The sequence below is a fragment of the Microcebus murinus genome, chromosome X, assembly GCF_040939455.1.
Source record: "Microcebus murinus isolate Inina chromosome X, M.murinus_Inina_mat1.0, whole genome shotgun sequence".
Lineage (NCBI taxonomy): Eukaryota > Metazoa > Chordata > Mammalia > Primates > Cheirogaleidae > Microcebus > Microcebus murinus.
The window spans coordinates 39655761-39676418 of record NC_134136.1 but is presented as its reverse complement, the minus strand read 5'-3'; the positions used below and the strand labels follow the sequence as shown (position 1 = coordinate 39676418).

Sequence of the window (20658 nt, the reverse complement as noted above, 5' to 3'; positions counted from 1 at the left end):
TCCCAAGATGTGATAGAGTACATCAGTTCTTCATTCCATTGTTAGATGAGGAGTTTCTCTTTGCTATTGTTTGTTCCTATCATCAGTAATCCTAGCAGGAGAACAAGTACATATAAACAGACAACTATACGCATAAAGTCAGAGCTTTTTGTATAAAAACAAAGAAGAAAAGAGATCAGTCTTTGCTGGGAGTAAATCAAGTCAAACTTGTTCTAAAATTTATGACTAATGAAAATGTGCAGAACTAGGAGAAAACACATAGTGCTAACATGCAGAAAAATCAGAACATATTGAAACAGAGAGATGATCAATTCTTACATGCTGATGGGGACAAACTGGGTCTTAGTCACTTTTAAAGTCATCATTTATGTCAGAGAATACATCTTCATATACATCACCTATGTCTAACATAACTTCATCTATATCAAACATTAGGTCTTCATCATCTAATGGTATAAGTATTGATTCTAAGTCTGAGAGATCAGCAAGGTCTGGTAGTGAACCTTCCTCAAGAAGAGATGCTTCTGCTTCGATCTGTTCTGTACAAGGAACTTGTTCTTGTGACATCAATTGTAAGAGCTCTTCAGCTATTCTTACTAACTGGGCTACACAATCAATAAGCCCACCAACTAGTAGAGGGATTGACATTGACACTGACTCCATGCTTCACTGCTTTTCGCAATAGATAAAATATTACTAAAGGTGTAGTAAATGGACTAATAGTGACAATGAATCTTATGGGGCCGACAATGGTTTTGTGGTTGGTTTAGATGAGAAATGAGGACGCTGATATGATTATGATGGTGATCAAGTACAGAATGAGGCCAGTGGTACTATAGAACTTTTTGATGATGTTGGTGAACCTCCCACAAAATTTATATATGGTACTCTTGTTTGTACTGGTAGTGAACTGCTGTTATAATAACCACCAGACAGATTGTCACAGCCAAGAGAAAACAGCAAAGCAGATCTAATAATAGAAAAGAGAAATAAGAAGATTAGTATCCTTGAGACTTTGTCTATCCTGCAGGTTCTGGCTACAAGATACCCCTATCAAGAATTGCCCATAGGTTGAAAGGGTATCTTCTAGCTATTGCTCTTCCTTTTTTTTTTTTTTTTTTTGAGACAGAGTCTTACTTTGTTGCCCAGGCTAGAGTGAGTGCCATGGCATCAGCCTAGCTCACAGCAACCTCAAACTCCTGGGCTCAAGCAATCCTCTTGCCTCAGCCTCCCAAGTAGCTGGGACTACAGGCATGTGCCACCATGCCCAGTTAATTTTATATATATATATATATATATATTAGTTGGCCAATTAATTTCTTTCTATTTATAGTAGAGACAGGGTCTTGCTCTTGCTCAGGCTGGTTTCAAACTCCTGACCTCAAGCAATCCGCCCGCTTTGGCCTCCCAGAGTGCTAGGTTACAGACATGAGCCACTGCGCCGGCCTGCTGTTCCTTTTTTGATAGCCTTATGAGGATCTACTACTTCTCTTTCCTTTGAATTTCTCATGGTCTTTATCACTTTTTAAGAGATTTGAGAGCAAAGTGAATATAGGTAGTTTGTCTATATTTCTTGAACATCTTTTGAGAAAGGATACATTCACTTAGGGTCTTTCAATTAATTGTCGTTATTAGCACCTTTGCCACATTGCCATTTATATCTGGTGCTGCTAAATTCTTTCTGTGTTTTTAATAATCCACTCATTAAAAGTTCCAATTTCTCTGTAACCTAGGAAATGTATGGTGAATAAAAGTCCCCCATTCTCTGTACTTTGCCAAACTTTGGACAAGTTCAGTTATAAACTAATTCCTTGATATTTCCTATTACTGCTCATATTCTGTATCTAGCAATTAGTTCCTCCAACTTTATCTAAAGCCACAGACATACTATTTTCATATGCATGTCTTGTGGGCTCTGCAAATCATCTTCCTGAGTACTAAGTATACACTTCTGTAAGGCAATGTTCTTTGTTTAAAAAATCTAGGGATGGAGGCCCGGCACAGTGGCTCACGCCTGTAATCCTAGCACTCTGGGAGGCCGAGGTGGGTGGATCGTTTGAGCTCAGGAGTTCGAGACCAGCCTGAGCAAGAGCAAGACCCTATCTCTACTAAAAATAGAAAGAAAGAAATTAATTGGCCAACTAAAAATATTTAAAAATAATTAGCTGGGCATGGTAGTACATGCCTGTAGCCCCAGCTATTACAGAGGCTGAGTGAGGCAGAAGGATCGCTTGAACCCAAGAGTTTGAGGTTGCTGTGAGCTAGGCTGACGACACTCTAGCCTGGGCAACAGAATCAGACTGTCTCAAAAAAAAAAAAAATCTAGGGATGGCCCAATATGATCTACTGGCCACATTTGGTCTGGTTTACCACTCTCCAACCCCCTTATAATGAGTTTGTTGAGGGTGTAAAAAGTTTTTAGTAATTTGACATATCTCATATTGATTACTCACTTGTTTGTTTGATTCATAGTTTTTTTTTCACCCTTTCTCCTCTGCTTACCTAGTATACTCATGTTCATATTCCCTGAGGTTTCACACGCCCATTTTGCAACCTTAAATTGAACTGACAAAGGAGCTAAGTTGAAACTTAGAGTCTCCAAGACTTCAGAGTCTATAGTAGTTTTTTCAGCCAGTTTTTTCAGCCTCTCTCATTCAAATAAATTATTCTGGTTTTTGTTGTTGTTGTTGTTGTGCTGATAAGCTGATACATGTTCTACATGAATTGCTAAATTCCTTTCATCGATTTCTTGTCATATCTCCCTTCACCAGATTGTTTTTCCTGTAATAGTCTAGTCTGTAATTTTCCATTTATTAGAGCAAATATCTCTAGCCTGTGGCTGATCAGCATAGCTATGTACCTTTGGCCAATTGTTTTCTTGGGCATATTTACACATTAAATTTCAGGCTACTGATTCTGTATATTGGGCTAATTTTCTTTCTGCAGCTTCAGTCAGGCTTTTCCTAGTGGAATGTCTTAGGATGCAGCCATCCATTTCACTCTTTTAGGATTCTACCAAGTCTATTATTGCCCAATTTCCAGAAGTTCTGACTAGAGGGGGACCCAACAAGCCACAGGCTTCACCTTCAACTGACTGTACTCCATGGATGTTTATAGGAGTATAGCAAATCATCAGCCAGGTGGTCTGAGACTTACACATGGAGCTTTCCTAGTCTTCACACGGCCTGGTTTGATCCACTCAGTTATATACTATCTTCACTTATCGTAAGTCCTGTTAGACAACCACAGTTTTTTTTTGTCCAAAATCCTACCCATTAGACATGGGGCTTGCCCTGATGATAAGAATAACAACCATGATGACTAGAAGGTATGATTTTGGTTGCAGGCAACTTTCCATCTGGAAAATGGGAGAATGGATACTAGAGGCATAGCAATTGTTTTATAAACTCAAACAATCTGTGTTTTTTGATTTGAAAGAAAGCAGTCTGGTGAAAGGAAATGTGTAAAGAAATAAATGAAAGGAATTTGGCATTAATGTAGAGCATACATCAGTGTAACAGAGGGAAACACAGAAGAAATATGTGTGTTAAATATTGTTAGAGGCTGGGCATGGTGGCTCACACCTGTAATCTCAGTACTGTGGGAGGCCAAGGCAGGAGGATTGCTAGAGGCCAGGAGTTTGAAGTCAGCCTGAGCAACATAGGGAGACCCCATTGCTACAATTTTTTTTTTAATTAGCTGGGTATTGTGGTATGTGCCTATAGTCTCAGTTACTCAGGAGGCTGAGGCAGGAGGAACCCATCAGCCCATAATTTGGAGGCTGCAATGAACTATGTATGATGTGCCATTGAACTCCAGCCTAGATGACAGAGTGAGAACCTTGTCTCTAAAAATATATATAAAATAAGTAAATATTGTCACATTTTCAAAGGAAGCAATAACCTACTACTGTATGCTATTCATAGCCCAAAGGCACAAGAGGGTGACAGGAACATATTCACCCCAAACCTATTTACATTTTGGCTTCCCTTCACCCAGTTTTTTCTCAGCTTCTCTGTCTCCCTCTAGGACTCTTTTATTCCTCCTCTTGGTCAGTATACGTCCACTTAGTCACCTGTGTGTTTCATTCTATTTCATTCTTTCTGTATATCCAACTTCCCCTATCCTTTTCCATCATCTTTTCTTCTCTCTCTCTCCCGAAATTGGGAAAAATTTAGAAATAAATTATATTCATCAAAGTGATACTGTATTTATTGAATTGTACATTATACAATCTAAATGTAAAAAGCAGAGAAGTAGAACATTTCATATTTTGCTCTCTTATAAGACTAATGTAGTTACTTATTATTTTATGTGGCCACTGATTTATTTTTTTCTATGGCATGATCACTCTTTTTTTTTTATTTCGGCACATTATGGGGGTACAGATTTTAAGGTTTCAATAAATGCCCATTCCCCCCTCCCCCTAAAAGTCTGAGTCTCCAGCATGACCATCCCCCAGATGGTGCACATCTCACTCATTATGTATGTATATACCTGCCCCCTCCCCCTCCCCCCTGCCCAATACCCTATTACTGTAGTACCTATGTGTCCACTTAGGTGCTGTTCAGTTAATACCAATTTGCTGGTGAGTATATGTGGTGCTTGTTTTTCCATTCTTGGGAAACTTCACTTAATAGTATGGGTTCCAGCTCTAACCAGGAAAATATAAGATGTGCTATATCACCGTTGTTTTTAGAGCTGAATAGTACTCCATGATATACATGTACCACATTTTATTAATCCATTCTTGGATTGATGGGCACTTGGGCTGTTTCCACAGCCTTGCAATTATGAATTGTGCTGCTATTGATCACTTTTGATGGGGAAAAAATTACTGACCTAGCCTTAACTCTATTGTGTTAGCTAATCCACAATTCCTCTTTTCAAAGCATCTTGGAGGGTGAGGAGAGAACAGGGAGGGTGTTGAGAAACTGCTAAGTACAGCAATACTAAGAAAAAGTAAGAGTATAGCATCAGTTTATTCTGGGTATGGTAATTTCCAAAGCAGCCAACCCCAGACACCTTAGTTTTCCTAAAGCAGTATTTTAGATAGTTTATGTCTAGCCCCAACTCACTTTAAAGAACCTTTTATTAGCTGTTCACACTGCCTGGGATCCCTTTCCCCCAGGGGGAAAAATGACTTCTTGTCATTCTGATCTCTGTTTTAATATCACCCTCTCGGATTTCCTACTGCCCAACCTGGAAAAAGCCCCTAATCAACCCTTTCCATCAAGCGAACACTGCACTTTTGCATTACGGAACCTATTACTACCTCATATTTTCTCATTTATTTGTTTTTCTGTCTCCAACCCAACCCCCATATACATACAGACTAAAATCTAAATGTCATGAGATGAGGAAATTCATCTGTTTTGTTTTCTGCTGTTTCTCCAAGGCACAGAAGAGTGCCTGCCACATAACAGGTAATCAGTAAATGTCCTTGAATAAAGGAAGGAAGGGACGATGGAGGGAGGAACAACTTGTAGTTCATTTATGCAGTAAATATTATCAAGCTTCAACCAAGCAGGGGGATAACGGGGACTATAAAGGTCTGAAATATTTGCGACCAGAGTGTTTTGGATTTTGGAATATTTGCCCATACATAATAAGGTATTTTGGGGATGAGACCCAAATCAAACACAAAATTAATTTACGTTTCATAGATACCTCATACACATAGCCTGAAGGTAATTTTATACAATATTTTTAATAATTTTGTGCATGAAATAAAGTTTATGTACAATGACCGTTAGAAAGCAAAGGTATCATGTTAGTACTCAAAAAGCTTTGGATTTTATAGTATTTCAGATTTTCAGATTAGGAATGCTCAACCTGTAGTTTGTTTGTTTATTTTTAGAGACAGGGTCTCACTCTGTCACCCAGGATAGAGTGCAGTGGTGCAATCATAGCTCACTGCAGCCTCGAACTCCTGGGTTCAAGCAATCCTCCTACTTCAGCCTCCTGAGGAGCTGGGACTACAGGTGCATGCTACTACATGAGTTTTTGTTTGTTTGTTTGTTTTTTAATATTACATAGGAACAGGGTCTCACTATGTAACCCAGGGTGGTCTCAAATTCCTGGCCTCAAGCAATCCTCCCACCTCCTGATTCGCTAGAATTATAGGCTGTGAGCCACCATGTGGGGCTTAACCTGTAGTATATTTAATCCTCAAAATAACCCTATGAAGTTATAGGTGGAAAAATTGAGGATTAGAGAATTAAGTAACTTGCCCATGATCACATGGTAAGTAAAAATGCAAAGCTACAAGTCAGCCCAGGTCTAACTTCTAAAGTCCTATGCCAGAGTGCACAAATTCAGGTGTCTACATGAGCAAATTTGCCTTAGGGCCAGAGCTGACATCTCATTCTCCTAAGCAGCAATAGAACTGATAATGTTAATGTCATTTGCTATCCCTAGGAATGGGCTGAATTTCAAGTTGAATGTGACTAAGGCAGATCAGTCCCCAAGGAATACCCATCATCTGTGGCTGGGAGGTTGAGGGATGTGTCCATCATGTACCCTTTCACTGACCTACTGATTTGGCCCAAACACTCATAAACTACTCACCTGTGTGATAGAGCTGAGCTGGATGAAGGGGTCAAGGCTCTGCCTAATAAATGATATCCAGACTTCCGTCTCCAAATAGGATGTGAACGCTCCTGCCAGAACTAAAACACCCACCCCCAAAAGAGGAGACAAATTGTAAAACAGATAGGTTTAAAGATCTCCACAAGCTATAGAAACAAACAAGATGAACTAAAATTTAAGAAAGCAAAGAGCTCTCTCTAAGGGAGCTGACAATCACAGGCTTTTTTTCTTCTCTGTGGCATTTGCTAATTCTGAGCACAGGTTGAAGATAAGGCTTGGCCTTAAGGCATGAAGTATTCTACTGAGGAAAATAAAAGATCAGCATAACTTTTGGCAGTTGCCAGGCTAGGTTAATGGGTTGGAAACTTGAGAAGGCTAGTTTTTCTTACCTGAAGTTAGGTGAGTTCTACACTTGCACCTGGGCAGAAAAGGCAGAGTGCAATCTCCCACAGTCTCCTGGTATTTCAGAGACAAATTCCCACTAGAGGAAGGGGGACTGCCATAAACAGGCTACTGGTCTCCATCTCGAAAGGCTACCTAGATTTTGAAGTTAGAAGGACATAAGAAAGGCTAGTGAGTCAGTAAGGTGAAAACCATACCCAAAGGACAATTTGGACAAAGTGATTCTAAAATGTATAAGGAGGCGTCTCTCGGGCCAAACTGCACATCACCCAAGAGGAAATTAAGAAGGAGTCGGGGCCGGGCGCTGTGGCTCACGCCTGTAATCCTAGCTCTTGGGAGGCCAAGGCGGGCGGATTGCTCGAGGTCAGGAGTTCAAAACCAGCCTGAGCAAGAGCGAGACCCCGTCTCTACTATCAATAGAAAGAAATTAATTGGCCAACTGATATATATATAAAAAATTAGCCGGGCATGGTGGCTCATGCCTGTAGTCCCAGCTACCCGGGAGGCTGAGGCAGAAGGATCACTCGAGCCCAGGAGTTTGAGGTTGCTGTGAGCTAGGCTGACGCCACGGCACTCACTCTAGCCTGGGCAACAAAGCGAGACTCTGTCTCAAAAAAAAAATAAATAAAATAAATAAAAAAATAAAAAAAATAAAAATAAAAGAAGGAGTCGGGGCCGGGCACGGTGGCTCACACCTGTAATCCTAGCACTTTGGGAGGCCAAGGCGGGCGGATTGCTCAAGGTCAGGAGTTCAAAACCAGTCTGAGCAAGTGCGAGACCCCCGTCTCTACTATAAATAGAAATTAATTGGCCAACTAATACATATAGAAAAAATTAGCCGGGCATGGTGTCGCATGCTTATAGTCCCAGCTACTCGGGAGACTGAGGCAATAGGATTGCTTGAGCCCAGGAGTTTGAGGCTGCTGTGAGCTAGGCTGACGCCATGGCACTCACTCTAGCCTGGGCAACAAAGCGAGACTCTGTCTCAAAAAAAAAAAAAAAAAAAAAAGAGTCAGAGAAGCCAATGGATCATGAGAAGACCTGCCCGTTTTTGCTCTGGGTCTTCACCACTAATAACAGCCATCACCATTAATAATGGCCGCCACCATGGAATGGATGAGTTCTCCCACGGGAACATATGATCCAGCAAGCTGCAGATCTACACCTGGATGGATGCAACCTTGAAAGAACTGACTAGTTTAGTAAAAGAAGTCTACCCAGAAGCTAGAAAGAAGGGCACACACTTCAATTTTGCAGTTTTTACATATCTTAAAAGACCTAGCTATTAAGATTGGCAGCACCATGTCTGGCAGAAAGGGGACTAATGATTCCATGACCCTGCAGTTGCAGAAGATCAAGTAGGAGATTATTTAAACATAGTGATTACCCCTCCAAATCCATCACCACCTCCTTCAGGGCACATGAGACCTTATTAAATTCTATTTACTATTTCTTGAATTTATTTTTTGATCAGTTATGTAAAATAAACTTACATGTTCTTTTTCCTCAAAAAAATTAAAATTAAAATTAAATTAAATGTATAAGGATATATAAAGGGCTTAGTATAGCTAAATATCTTGAAGAACAAAACTGGAAGACATATATCATCAAATATCAAGGCTAGCTATACAGTTACATCAATTAAGACAGCATGGTACTTGCACAAGGACAAATAATCAATGAAACCATGAACTTTACCTCACACCAGATACCAAAATAATAATATTAATTTAAAATGAATTATAAGACTAAATATGAAAGATAAAACAATAAAGTTCTAGATCAAACCACAAGAGAAAAATCTTCATGATCTTAGGTAGGCAAAGATTTCTTATAGGACAAACAAAAAAACATAAACCATGAAAGAAAAGATTAATAAATTGGGTTTCATGAAATTAAGAACTTCCATTTATTTATTTATTTATTTATTGAGATAGAGTCTCACTCTGTTGCCCAGGCTAGAGTGAGTGCGGTGACATCAGCCTAGCTCACAACAACCTCAAACTCCTGGGCTCAAGTGATCCTTCTGCCTCAGCCTCCCGAGTAGCTGGGACTACAGGCATGTACCACCATGCCCAGCTAATTTTTTCTATATTTTTTTAGTTGGCCAATTAATTTCTTTCTATTTTTAGTAGAGACAGGGTCTCGCTCTTGCTCAGGCTGGTCTCAAACTCCTGAGCTCAAGCAATCCTCCCTCCTCGGCCTCCCAGAGTGCTTGATTTACAGGCATGAGCCATCGCGCCCAGTCAAGAACTTCTATTTAATATTGAAAGATTCCTTAAGAGGGTGAAAAGGCCAACCACAGACTGGGAGAAAATATTCACAATATGTATCTAACAAAAGACTTATATCCACTATATACATAGATTTTTTAACTCCTACAAATTGATTTAAAAAAAACGATAAAAAATCTAATTTTTTAAAATATTTAAAAAAGAGTTGAACTGGCACTTCATAGAAGAGAATATCCAAATGGCTTCCAACCACATGAATAGGTGTCCATCACTATTACTCATCAGATAAATAAAATGCAGATTAAAACCTAAGATATGACAGAACTATCAAGGTGGCGGACGAGAAACACCGCCAGAAAGAGTGTCTCTGCAGAAAGGACAGATTCTAGCAGAAATTAGAAAAAAGAAGCAAGAAGGCGAGCATACAGCAGACGAGGGCCGGAAGGAGGGGTACCTGAGATCCCGGGAGACTCCACGGGAGGAGGCTGCGGAGGAGAACTGGAAGCTGAGACCTCAGGAGCAGCCCGGAGACCAGCGGGAAGGGTAGGTGGATAAATCACATTTCCCCTCCCCTGCATTTGGGACTGCTGGTGGGCTCCCCAGCGGGTGGAGAGACCTGGGGACACCAGCCCAGAGATGGCCGCCACCAGCTAGCGGTGAGCCTGTAGTGGACACAGCACCAGACTCCTAAATCCCTCGGGGCACCTCCGTGTGCACAGACCTGAGCCGCGTGGCAGGCGCCATATTGCCTCCTCCTCCCCTCCGCCGACCCTACCTGCGGCTGCCCAGAGAGACAATACAGCCACCAGCCGGAGGCACCTCCAGGGAACGGGACCTTCCCTTTTGGGACCCTACGGCTGACTAAGGGGAACTCAGACGGTGAGCTCCCTACCCGCCAGCCCTCCCAGGTGCTGCTGGCATGGTGTTCCCAGGAGAACGGTGCCAACTCAGAGGCTGAGAGACATAGACCCAGCTTGGGCTCCCTGTGGGTGAATTGGGACTGGAAATCCTCTCCCTAGTGGGGATACAGCTTGAACTCTGGGACCCAGAGGTCGGACCTGCAGACCAGATCACGTGCACCGAGGTCTAGCATTGCCCGGGGCACAGAAGGGATATTTGTGAACAGCCCACTAAGGTGTGTGTGCCTCCAGGGGCAGATCAGCGTCCTAGAGGGCAACCCTCCCACCAAAGGGAGGCCGTGCGCCCAGCCCAGGCAGCGTTTCTGTGCAGGGAACCTCCCCGCCGGCATCACAATCCGGGGAGGCCTGGTGGCTTGTGGTCTGGCCTGCTGGCAGAGGCCCAGGAGTAGCTGCGGAGTTGGGGAGGGTGGAAAGAAGTGAGGCCTGCTCCAGACTGCGGGTCTCAGACAGCCCCACCCCCACATGCAGACTTTCTGGCTGAGCAGGACCATTCCAGCCCCACCCTGACAACTTTAACTGGAAGCAGAGAACAGAACGTTGACCCCTGCTAACAACACTGGTGGTGCCTGAGGGCAGGCTTACCCAACCCAGCTCCGCCCAGAACAAGAGCTGATAACAGGACACAAAAACAACAGCATAGCCTGTTCCTCCAAGCAAGCGCCACCTACTGACAGGGACGGCATCCTGCACAGCCTTTTCACAACACCCACTGACTCATTATACAGAGAGTGGTTGAATCTCACCCACAGACACCACCTAACGGCTCAGAAACTAAACAAGGCGTGTGAACACCCAAACAAAAACCTAAAGGAAAGAAACAACAACTGATCGACATGGGAAGAAATCAGCGAAGGAACTCAGGAAATATGAAGAAACAAACAGAAAACACACCCCCAAAGAGGAGCAACAGACCCCTAGAAACAGACACCAACCCAAATCAGGCAACCAAAATGACAGAAGAGGAATTTCATATGTGGATCATAAGAACACTCACCGAGCTGCAACAACAACTCAATAACCAACACAAAGAAACCACAAAAAGCCTCCAGGACCTAGAACAAAAGTTCACCAAAGAAATAGACACAATGAAGAAAAGTTTAACCGAACTCCTGGAAATGAAGAATCAATTCAGGGAACTACAAAATACAGTGGAAAGTCTCAAGAACAGGGTAGACCAAACAGAAGAAAGAATCTCAGAGATTGAAGATAACACCCTCCAACTAAATAAAACCATCACAGAGATAGAGCAGAGAAACAAGAGAAAAGAGCAAAGCCTACAAGAGATGTGGGATTATGTGAAGAAACCTAATGTGAGGGTCATAGGGTTATCAGAAGGGGAAGGGGACAACACCCAAGGGTTGGACAAGCTATTTGAAGATATAATAGAGGAAAATTTCCCAGGCCTTGCTCAAAATCTCGATATACAAGTTCAAGAAGCTCAGAGGACCCCTGGGAGATTCAATGCAAAAAGGAAGACGTCACGACATGCAGTCATCAGACTGACCAAAATATCAACTAAAGAGGCCCTTCTAAGAGCTGTAAGATGAAAGAAGCAAGTGACATACAAAGGAAAGCCAATTCAAATAACATCAGACTTCTCTAATGAGACTTTACAAGCAAGGAGAGACTGGGGCCCCATTCTCACTCTTCTGAAACAAAACAATGCCCAGCCTAGAATCTTATTCCCTGCAAAACTAAGCTTCATATATGAAGGAGAAATAAAGACATTCTCAGACAAGCAAAGTCTCAGAGAATTCACCAAGACAAGACCAGCAGTACAAGAAGTACTTAAAACAGCGTTACGCAGGGAACACTATAATAAAAACTCACGAATATAAAAACAACCAAAACCCAAAGATTAAAGGCCAGATAATACAATGGCTCAAGAGAGAAATCAAAGCAACAACATCCAACCCAACAGAATGAACAGTAATCTACCTTACCTATCAGTTCTCTCAATAAATGTGAATGGCTTAAACTCTCCACTCAAGAGACATAGGCTGGCTGAATGGATAAGAAAATACAGGCCAAGTATATGCTGTCTTCAGGAAACACATCTAACCTGCAAGGATGCATATAGACTAAAAGTAAAAGGGTAGAGATCAGTATTCCAGGCAAGTGGAAGCCAAAAGTAGGCTGGTGTGGCAGTTCTAATTTCAGATGATTTAGTTTTTAAACCAATAAAAGTAGTGAAAGACAAAGAGGGTCATTATATAATGGTGGAGGGCACACTTCAACAAGAAGAGATAACAATTTTAAATATATATGCACCCAACTTAGGTGCACCCAGTTTCATAAAGCAAATCTTACTGGATCTAAGCAAATGGATTAATAGCAACTCCATAATCACCGGAAATTTCAACACCCCACTGACGGCACAAGACAGATCCTCCAAACAGAAAATTAATAAAGAAATAATGGACTTAAACCAAACCTTGGAACAACTGGGTCTGACTGACATCTACAGGACATTCTACCCAAAATCCACTGAATATACGTTCTTCTCATCAACTCACAGGACATTCTCTAAGATTGACCATATCCTAGGACACAAAGTAAATCTCAAGAAATTTAAAAAACTAGAAATCATACCATGTACCTTCTCAGATCACAGTGGAATAAAAGTAGAAATCAACCCTAACAGAAACTCACATTTCTACATAAAAACGTGGAAATTAAACAACCTCCTACTAAATGATTACTTCATAAATGAAGAAATCAAGATGGAAATAAAAAAATTCTATACTCCTACACTGCTGGTGGGACTGCAAATTAGTTCAACCTCTGTGGAAAGCAATATGGAGATACCTTAAAGCAATACAAGTGAATCTACCATTTGATCCAGCAATCCCATTGCTGGGCATCTACCCAAAAGATCCAATGACACTCACAAAAAAGACACCTGTACTTGAATGTTTATAGCAGCACAATTCATAATTGCAAGGCTGTGGAAACAGCCCAAGTGTCCATCAATCCAAGAATGGATTAATAAAATGTGGTATATGTATACCATGGAGTACTATTCAGCTCTAAGAAACAATGGTGACATAGCACATCTTATATTTTCCTGGTTAGAGCTGGAACCCATACTATTAAGTGAAGTTTTCCAAGAATGGAAAAACAAGCACCACATATACTCACCAGCAAATTGGTATTAACTGAACAGCACCTAAGTGGTCACATAGGTACTGCAGTAATAGAGTATTGGGCAGGGGGGAGGGGGGCGGTTATATACATATATAATGAGTGAGATGTGCACCATCTGGGGGATGGTCATGCTGGAGACTCAGACTTTTGGGGGGAGGGGGGGAAATGGGCATTTATTGAAACCTTAAAATATGTACCCCCATAATATGCCGAAAGAAAAAAAAAAAAAACCTAAGATATGCAAAACCTACCAGAAGTGCTAAAATTGAAAAGACTAAGAATACCAAGCCCTGAAAAGAACATGGAACAACTGGAACTCTCATATATCACTGGTGAAAGTGTTAACTATTACAACTGCTTTGGAAAACTATTTGGCAGTATCTACCAAAACTAAACATACCTCTATCACATGACCTGACAATTCTACTCTTATGTATATAACCAAAAGTAAATAAGAAAAATATCCACCAAAATACATGTACAAGAATACTGAAAGAAACAAGATATATCAAAGTAAGATATCATATCATTCCATTTATAGGAAATTGAAGAACAGGCAAACAGATCTATGGAACAGAAGTGAACAGAGTGGTCACCTCTGGGTAGTGATTATTGACTAGGAAGGGATATGAGGAAGCTTTTTGGGGTGCTAGGAATGTTCTACATGTTGATATGATCACGTATGTAAAAAGAACCAAAAAGTATGAGCCACACCCTTAAAATTTGTACACTCCACTGTATGCATGCTATACCTCCAAAAATTGTTTTATTTTTAAATTTTGGATCTCTTTCCTATAAAACGAATGAGGACAGTAAGACAGTGATGAGAGTCTTGCCAGGCTTCAGGCAAGCCAGTCATCAGAACTAATGAAAATGCAATGAAATATGAATGTGCAGGGAAGGGTTCCCGAGGACTGTGCGGTGCTCTACTTCATGGCAGTGCTAAGGCAAGAGATCCTAATGGCCAGACAGTTTTTAATCAATACAAGATGAGATAACCCACATCTTACAAGTAGCTAATAAAGACAGCTGGGGCAGAGGCCATGCGATTGATCTGATAACTAGGATCTTTAGCCCCATTAGATTTTTATGAATCTCTCTCTTATGACATTTTTGCCTGCACAGCTAATCAAAAGCCACCATTTTTCTTTTAGCTGAAAGTCCTACCTGGCCATTTTGCAAAAACTCCTAACTGGAAAACTGGCAATCAGTGTCTAACAGTAGGACAGAAAAGGAGCAAAGGAATCCAAATCCTTTGGGTCTATGTTTCTTGTTGATAAGCTTCTCTGCATCAGGCAAGGTAAATTAGTTCATACCCAAGGGGAACAAAGGCAGTTATGTGGGAGAGATTAAAATGTGCCTTTGGTGAGAATGGATACCAGTTTTCTATTTACAAACAGAAATATTTTCCTAGTGCTTCCTGCTCTAGTGCTGCAGTACCATTTGGATATACACATTCAGTATAGATTAAAAAAAAAAAACACTTCCAACCCCACATTACTTCTCATTGCCCAGTCTGAGGAAACATCAAGAGAACCTTGTCCCCAAAGGGGAAATTTTATAATTTTGACATAACAGGAGTATCTTGGGAGGAATATAATCAACAAAGCAACCATGTTTACCCTTTAAACTCTTATTTTAAAAAGCTACAAACCTTTGCCTTTAGAAAAGACTGTGTGCAATAAGGCATTTGCCTGTTATAGGATCTGACATTTAAAATCCCCTTGAACCATCTTTAATTTATCAAGAAAGAAAGGAAAGAATTGTGGAGCTGAGGAGTTAAACATGGCCCTTTCTTGAAAACTCTATGAAAAATTCAAAACAGAAACTAGAAAAAAGGGGAAGTAGGAGGCCGGGCATGGTGGCTCACGACTGTAATCCTAGCACTCTGGGAGGCCGAGGTGGGCAGATTGCTCTAGGTCAGGAGTTCAAAACCAGCCTGAGCAAGAGCAAGACCCTGTCTCTACTATAAATAGAAAGAAATGAATTGGCTAACTAATATATATAGAAAAAATTAGCCAGGTATGGTGGCGCATGCTTGTAGTCCCAGCTACTCGGGAGGCTGAGGCAGTAGGATTGCTTGAGCCCAGGAGTTTGAGGTTGCTGTGAGCTAGGCTGACGCCACCGCACTCACTCTAGCCTGGGCAACAACTCTAGCGTTGAGACACTCTAGCCTGTCTCAAAATAAAAAAATAAAAATTAAAAAAAAAGAGGGAAGTAAGAAATGTCCTTATGGTCAACTTCAACCAAATTCTACTGAATTTCTTTCATCCTCCACATTTGTTCATTGCTACAGAGAAAATCACAGACTCTTACCCTTCAGAAAATCAACCACTTTTGAAAATATATCACTTGGTTATTTTCCTAGACAGGCACATAGTTTCCTCAAAACACTGTTCAAACATGAGGATAGCTACCCGATATTGACTCAGTGGGACTCTGCACAGGCTTGTCTCTGAAGGTTGGCTGCTATAAGAGGCCCCAGACCCCCAGAGAGTCTGGAAAAAGATGCGATACTTCTAAAAAGATTTTTGGTTTTTAAATATTACCAGTGTAGAGGACAAGGTCTAAAATAAGGAAAATAAAAACAGAACTTGGAGGTAACAGGAATTCTATTTCCAGGGATACAGGGATTCTATTTCCACATCTTTCCTTAGCTTTCTGAGAGGGAAAATAAGAAAGTTGTGTTTGTTTGTTTGTATATTCTTTTGGGGAGACAGAGTAAAATGATAGTAGTAGGGGCCGGGTGCAGTGGCTTACACCTGTAATCTCAGCACTTTTTGAGGCTAAGGTGGGAGGATCGCTCGAGGCCAGGAGTTCAAGACCAGCCTGGGCAATATATATAGCAAGACCCTGTCTCTACAGAAAATTTTAAAAATTAGCCAGGCATGGTGGTGCATGCCTATAGTCTTAGCCACTTAGGACGCTGAGCCAGGAGGAGTGCTTGAGCCCAGGAGTCCAAGGTTACTTACAATGAGCTCTGATCATACCACTGCACTCTAGCCTGGGTAAGAGAGTGAGATCCTGTCTCAAAAAAAGAAAAGTGCAAATGACTGAAAATAATGCTGGTGGTTATAAGGGTAGGATCTGGTGTCAAACATACTTATATTTGAATTCCAGTGTTACTACTTACTAACTGGAGGTTCGCTAAACTACTCTGTACTTCAGTTTCTTCATCTGTAAAATGATGATAATAATGCTGTGAGAATTACAAGTAAATACATGCAATGAATTTAGAATGGTGTCTGGTATACAGTAAGCACTAAATAACTGCTAGCTGGTATAATTGTGCTGGAGAAATTCTAGGATCTAGGAAACAGTGTGTAGCACATCCTGGCTACTGACTAATGACCCCTGGAAGGTCAGAGAGAAAATAGCTGCAGGCATTACAAAAACTGGAAGGAAGTACCAGAGATACAATTCATCTCATAGTTAGAACCAAGACTAGATGATGACTTAGAACTTGGATAAAGATGTAAAGGAACTGGACTGTCCTGAGGCTGTAGTTCATATATGACCCTTTCAGGAGACCGGAGAACAATCAAAGATTATAGGGAATCTTTGAGAATTAGCGAATCCTCCTAGTCTAACTCCCTTTCACCTTTGAAGCACTTTCTCTCTCTGGTTTGAGCTCTGGCAGGGCTATAGCTAGCTACACATGTACCACTTCTAGCCTGAAAGCTGACTACAGTACCGGCAACTCATTGGCCATGCCTCCAACACATTACCAGGTGTGTAGAGGAGGCTATCCACTTGGAATCATGGCAATGATTCTTTCAAAGTATTAACCAATTAATCTTTGGAAATATCCACTTCAGAAGTAATTGGCAAGGTCATTGAGACAAGATAAAAAGGCCTATTACCCTATGTCTAGCATGACTTCATTCAAATCAGCCCAAACTTTCAAGTCTTCCTGTGTGAATCATCTGGGTAAGGAGAGCATCATGCAAATATCTTGATGTGCTTTTTACCCCTTACCATCCTAGCCTGGAATTACTCCCAAACTTAAGGAATACATCTCAGAAATTTGACAAGAGCAGGACTGAGCACAGCTGCAGTCTCCTCTCTGTTTCGATAGCAAATGCCAAGTTTGCCAAGACAGACTAGATTTGTTTATCACCTGGAGAAAAGATCAGAGATCATATACTTCTTCCTTTACCTGCAAACGTGTTCAATGTCTGTCCACCGAAAGAAGAGTCTTTCTGTTTTTAATGATTTCAAAACAAGATTCCATAACCTCCCATGGTAGCTCATTCCAGTATTTTATAGTTTCCTCCTTCTAATAATATATCCTGAAGTATGTTCACATACATTACCTTATAACATAACTTATAACAATCCTGTGCAGCAAGGGTTATCCCTATTTTACAACTTAAAAAGTAGGTAAGTGACTTGCTGAGATTGCACAGCTGATTAGTAGCAGAGCAAGAACCTGATTCTTCAAACTTTTGGCCCTCTCTATAGTCTATTACACTGGCTGGTCTGCCTTAATGATGAGAACTCAATACATTTATTCCTCATATCTGAGTGGGCTTAGTTCTAGGATCTTTCACAGATACCTAAATCCACAGATACTCAAGTCCCTAATATAAAATGGTGTAGTATTTGTCTATAACCTATGCATATCCTCCCATGTACTTTAAATCATCTCTAGATTATGTATAATACCCAATACAAGGTAAATGCTATGTAAATAGTTTGTTATACTGTATTGTTTAGGGAATAATAACAAGAAAAAAGTATGTACATGTTCAGCACAGATGCAATTTTTTAAATATTTTTGACCCATGGTTGGTTGAATCCATGCATGTGGAACCCATGAATGTGGATGACCAACTGTGTAGCCATGATGGTTTGCTTACCAAATGGATCAAAGGCTAAAAGTCCCCTTGAGGACAACCATTTCATTGTCTTCATCCCTACATAACATTTTCCCAGAATGCACTTAGAGTTAGAAAGCCCTAGTAAAGGCTGGGCTCAGTGGCTCACATCTGTAATCCTAGCACTCTGGGGGGCCAAGGCAGGCAGATCGCTCAAGGTCAGGAGTTGGAGACCAGTATGAGCAAGAGCGACACCCCATCTCTAGTAAAAATAGAAAGAAATTAATTGGCCAATTAAAAATATATAGAAAAAATTAGACAGGCATGGTGGCACATGCCTGTAGTCCCAGCTACTCGAGAGGCTTAGGCAGGAGGATCACTGGAGCCCAGGAGTTTGAGGTTGCTGTGAGCTAGGCTGACGCCAAGGCACTCTAGCCTGGGCAGCAGAGTGAGACTCTGTCTTAAAAAAAAAAAGAAAAGAAAAGAAAGAAAGCCCTAGTAAAGATGAAAGATACCAAAAGCCTAGCTGAACATTAAAATCACCTTAAGACCATATGCTGATCCATGAAAATAAAACATAAGGCATGAGTACTTGGTTTCCTGCTTTCTAACAGCTCCATTTTTTTTTTTTACCTCTGAGATATATATACCCAGAATAAATTGAAGGAAATGAGGCAGAAAAAAATGTCCTAATATCCTATAAAGAAAAATGCTTTGCTCTTGGGCATGAATTTCCTTTCCCTCGGAAGATTGCATACTGCTGCTTCCCAAGGTTTGTAAAGGGGCCAACAGTTAGCATTTTAAATGTGGGTAAAGAGTGAATCCCATTGCCTAACATGCTTGGCACTCAGAAAAGCACATCAGGGACTCAGGAGGCAGGGCCTGCGTGACAAGATGGAATTAGTGCAGGTCCTGCAGCACGGGCTGTAGCAGGTCAGCGGTCACGGCAGCCTCCACAGCTATTTGCAAGATTTTTTCAGGGCAAATGATGTGAGGGTTAGTGCATTATTAGTAAGGAAAGACAAATATGGAAACAAATACTATAAAGACAACAAGCAATTTTTTGGCCATCACTGTTGGGTTATACAAACTACTGAAATGAATGACAAAAATACATTCTGGCATGTGGTTGGAAGCATGGCACCTCCTGAATGGCATCATTGGCTTCACTCGATGACTGATGATCCTCCAGCAACAAAACCACCTACTGCTCATAAATTCATTTGGACAAACCATAAATTCAACGTGAGTGGCACCCCTAGAACAACATGTACCTTATTCTACCACTAGAAAGAAGATTCAGGAGTGGGTCCCACCTTCAGCACCTTACAAATAAAGACAATGAAAAACAGTTTAAACATGCAACATATGGGGCTTTTCATGTAATTGCACTTTTTCTGCTGACCTTTAACTTAATTAAAATTGTTTGACCAAGCAAAAAAAAAAAAAAAAACCCACCAGGGCTACAGCACTGTCCTCTGGCAAGAGGCCTTGCAATACTAAACCAGCATGATGCTCAACTGAAAAGATGAATGAAATTTTTCCTAATAGGAATTACTTTTTTTTTTTTTAAGACAGAGTCTCACTCTGTTGCCTGGGCTAGAGTACCATGGCGTCAGCCTAGCTCACAGCAACCTCAAACTCCTGGGCTCAAGCAATCCTCCTGCCTCAGCCTCCTGAGTAGCTGGGACTACAGGCATATGCCACCATGCCCAGCTAATTTTTTCTATATATTTTTAGTTGGTCAATTAACTTCTTTCTATTTTTAGTAGAGATGGGCTCTCGCTCTTGCTCAGGCTGGTTTCAAACTCCTGACCTTGAACAATCTACCAGCCTCGGCCTCCCAGAGTGCTAGGATTACAGGCGTGAGCCACTACGCCAGGATTTACTTTTTAATATTAGCTAGGGGCAGGGGAATCTCAAGGCAGGCTCACTTGATAGGAACAAAATTTCTCTCTTATCTCTCATGACTGATATTACCAGGTTAAATATTTATGTTCTAAAACACACTTTTAATTAAATATAATGGCCACGCCACCTAACTACCCTTGTTAAAGTCACTGGTGACTTCCACATTACTAAACCCAATTGTTACTTCTTGGTCTTCATTTTACTTGTCCTACAAGCATTTAATATGGTCAATCACTCATACGTCCGCTTCTTCATCTAGTCACTCTCTTAGTGCTCTCATTCAAGCTGTAAATAACACCTATATGCAGATGACTCTGAAATTTATTTAGCCAGCTCAGACATTTCTCCAGAATCACATGCTTGTATATCTAATCACCTTCACATTGATTTGTGATACCTAAAATTTAATAGAGTATGCCTAAAACTAGATCCTTGGTATTCCCTCTAAAATCTACTACATTTTATAGCCTTCTATCACATTATATCGTAATTCTATCCTTCTAACTACCCAAGCTAAAAAATCTTGGGTTTATCTTTAACTCTTTTATTTTGCCCACAACCCACAGCCAATCCACCAGGATATCCTGTTGCCTCTGGCTTCAAAACATCCACAGTCTGATCACTTGTCATTGT

At 41.0% G+C, this 20658-nt stretch overlaps 2 protein-coding genes and 2 pseudogenes across 2 annotated transcripts in view; 3 read left to right on the top strand and 1 right to left on the bottom strand.

Moving 5' to 3' along the window:
* The window catches only part of TRPC5 (transient receptor potential cation channel subfamily C member 5), a 202977-nt gene that overhangs the window by 68395 nt on the left and 113924 nt on the right, over positions 1–20658 (top strand). The window lies entirely within an intron of this gene.
* Positions 343–663, bottom strand: TRPC5OS (TRPC5 opposite strand). Its single transcript, XM_075999623.1, has one exon. The coding sequence runs from the start codon at positions 661–663 to the stop codon at positions 343–345; it is 321 nt and encodes a 106-aa protein (XP_075855738.1).
* Positions 3563–8429, top strand: LOC142865916 (histone deacetylase complex subunit SAP18-like; annotated as a pseudogene).
* On the top strand, positions 19003–19501 carry LOC109730221 (NADH dehydrogenase [ubiquinone] 1 alpha subcomplex subunit 12 pseudogene; annotated as a pseudogene).

Excerpts from the sequence above, each read along its gene's own strand:
- TRPC5OS (XM_075999623.1), bottom strand. The coding sequence starts at position 663 with ATGGAGTCAGTGTCAATGTCAATCCCTCTACTAGTTGGTGGGCTTATT.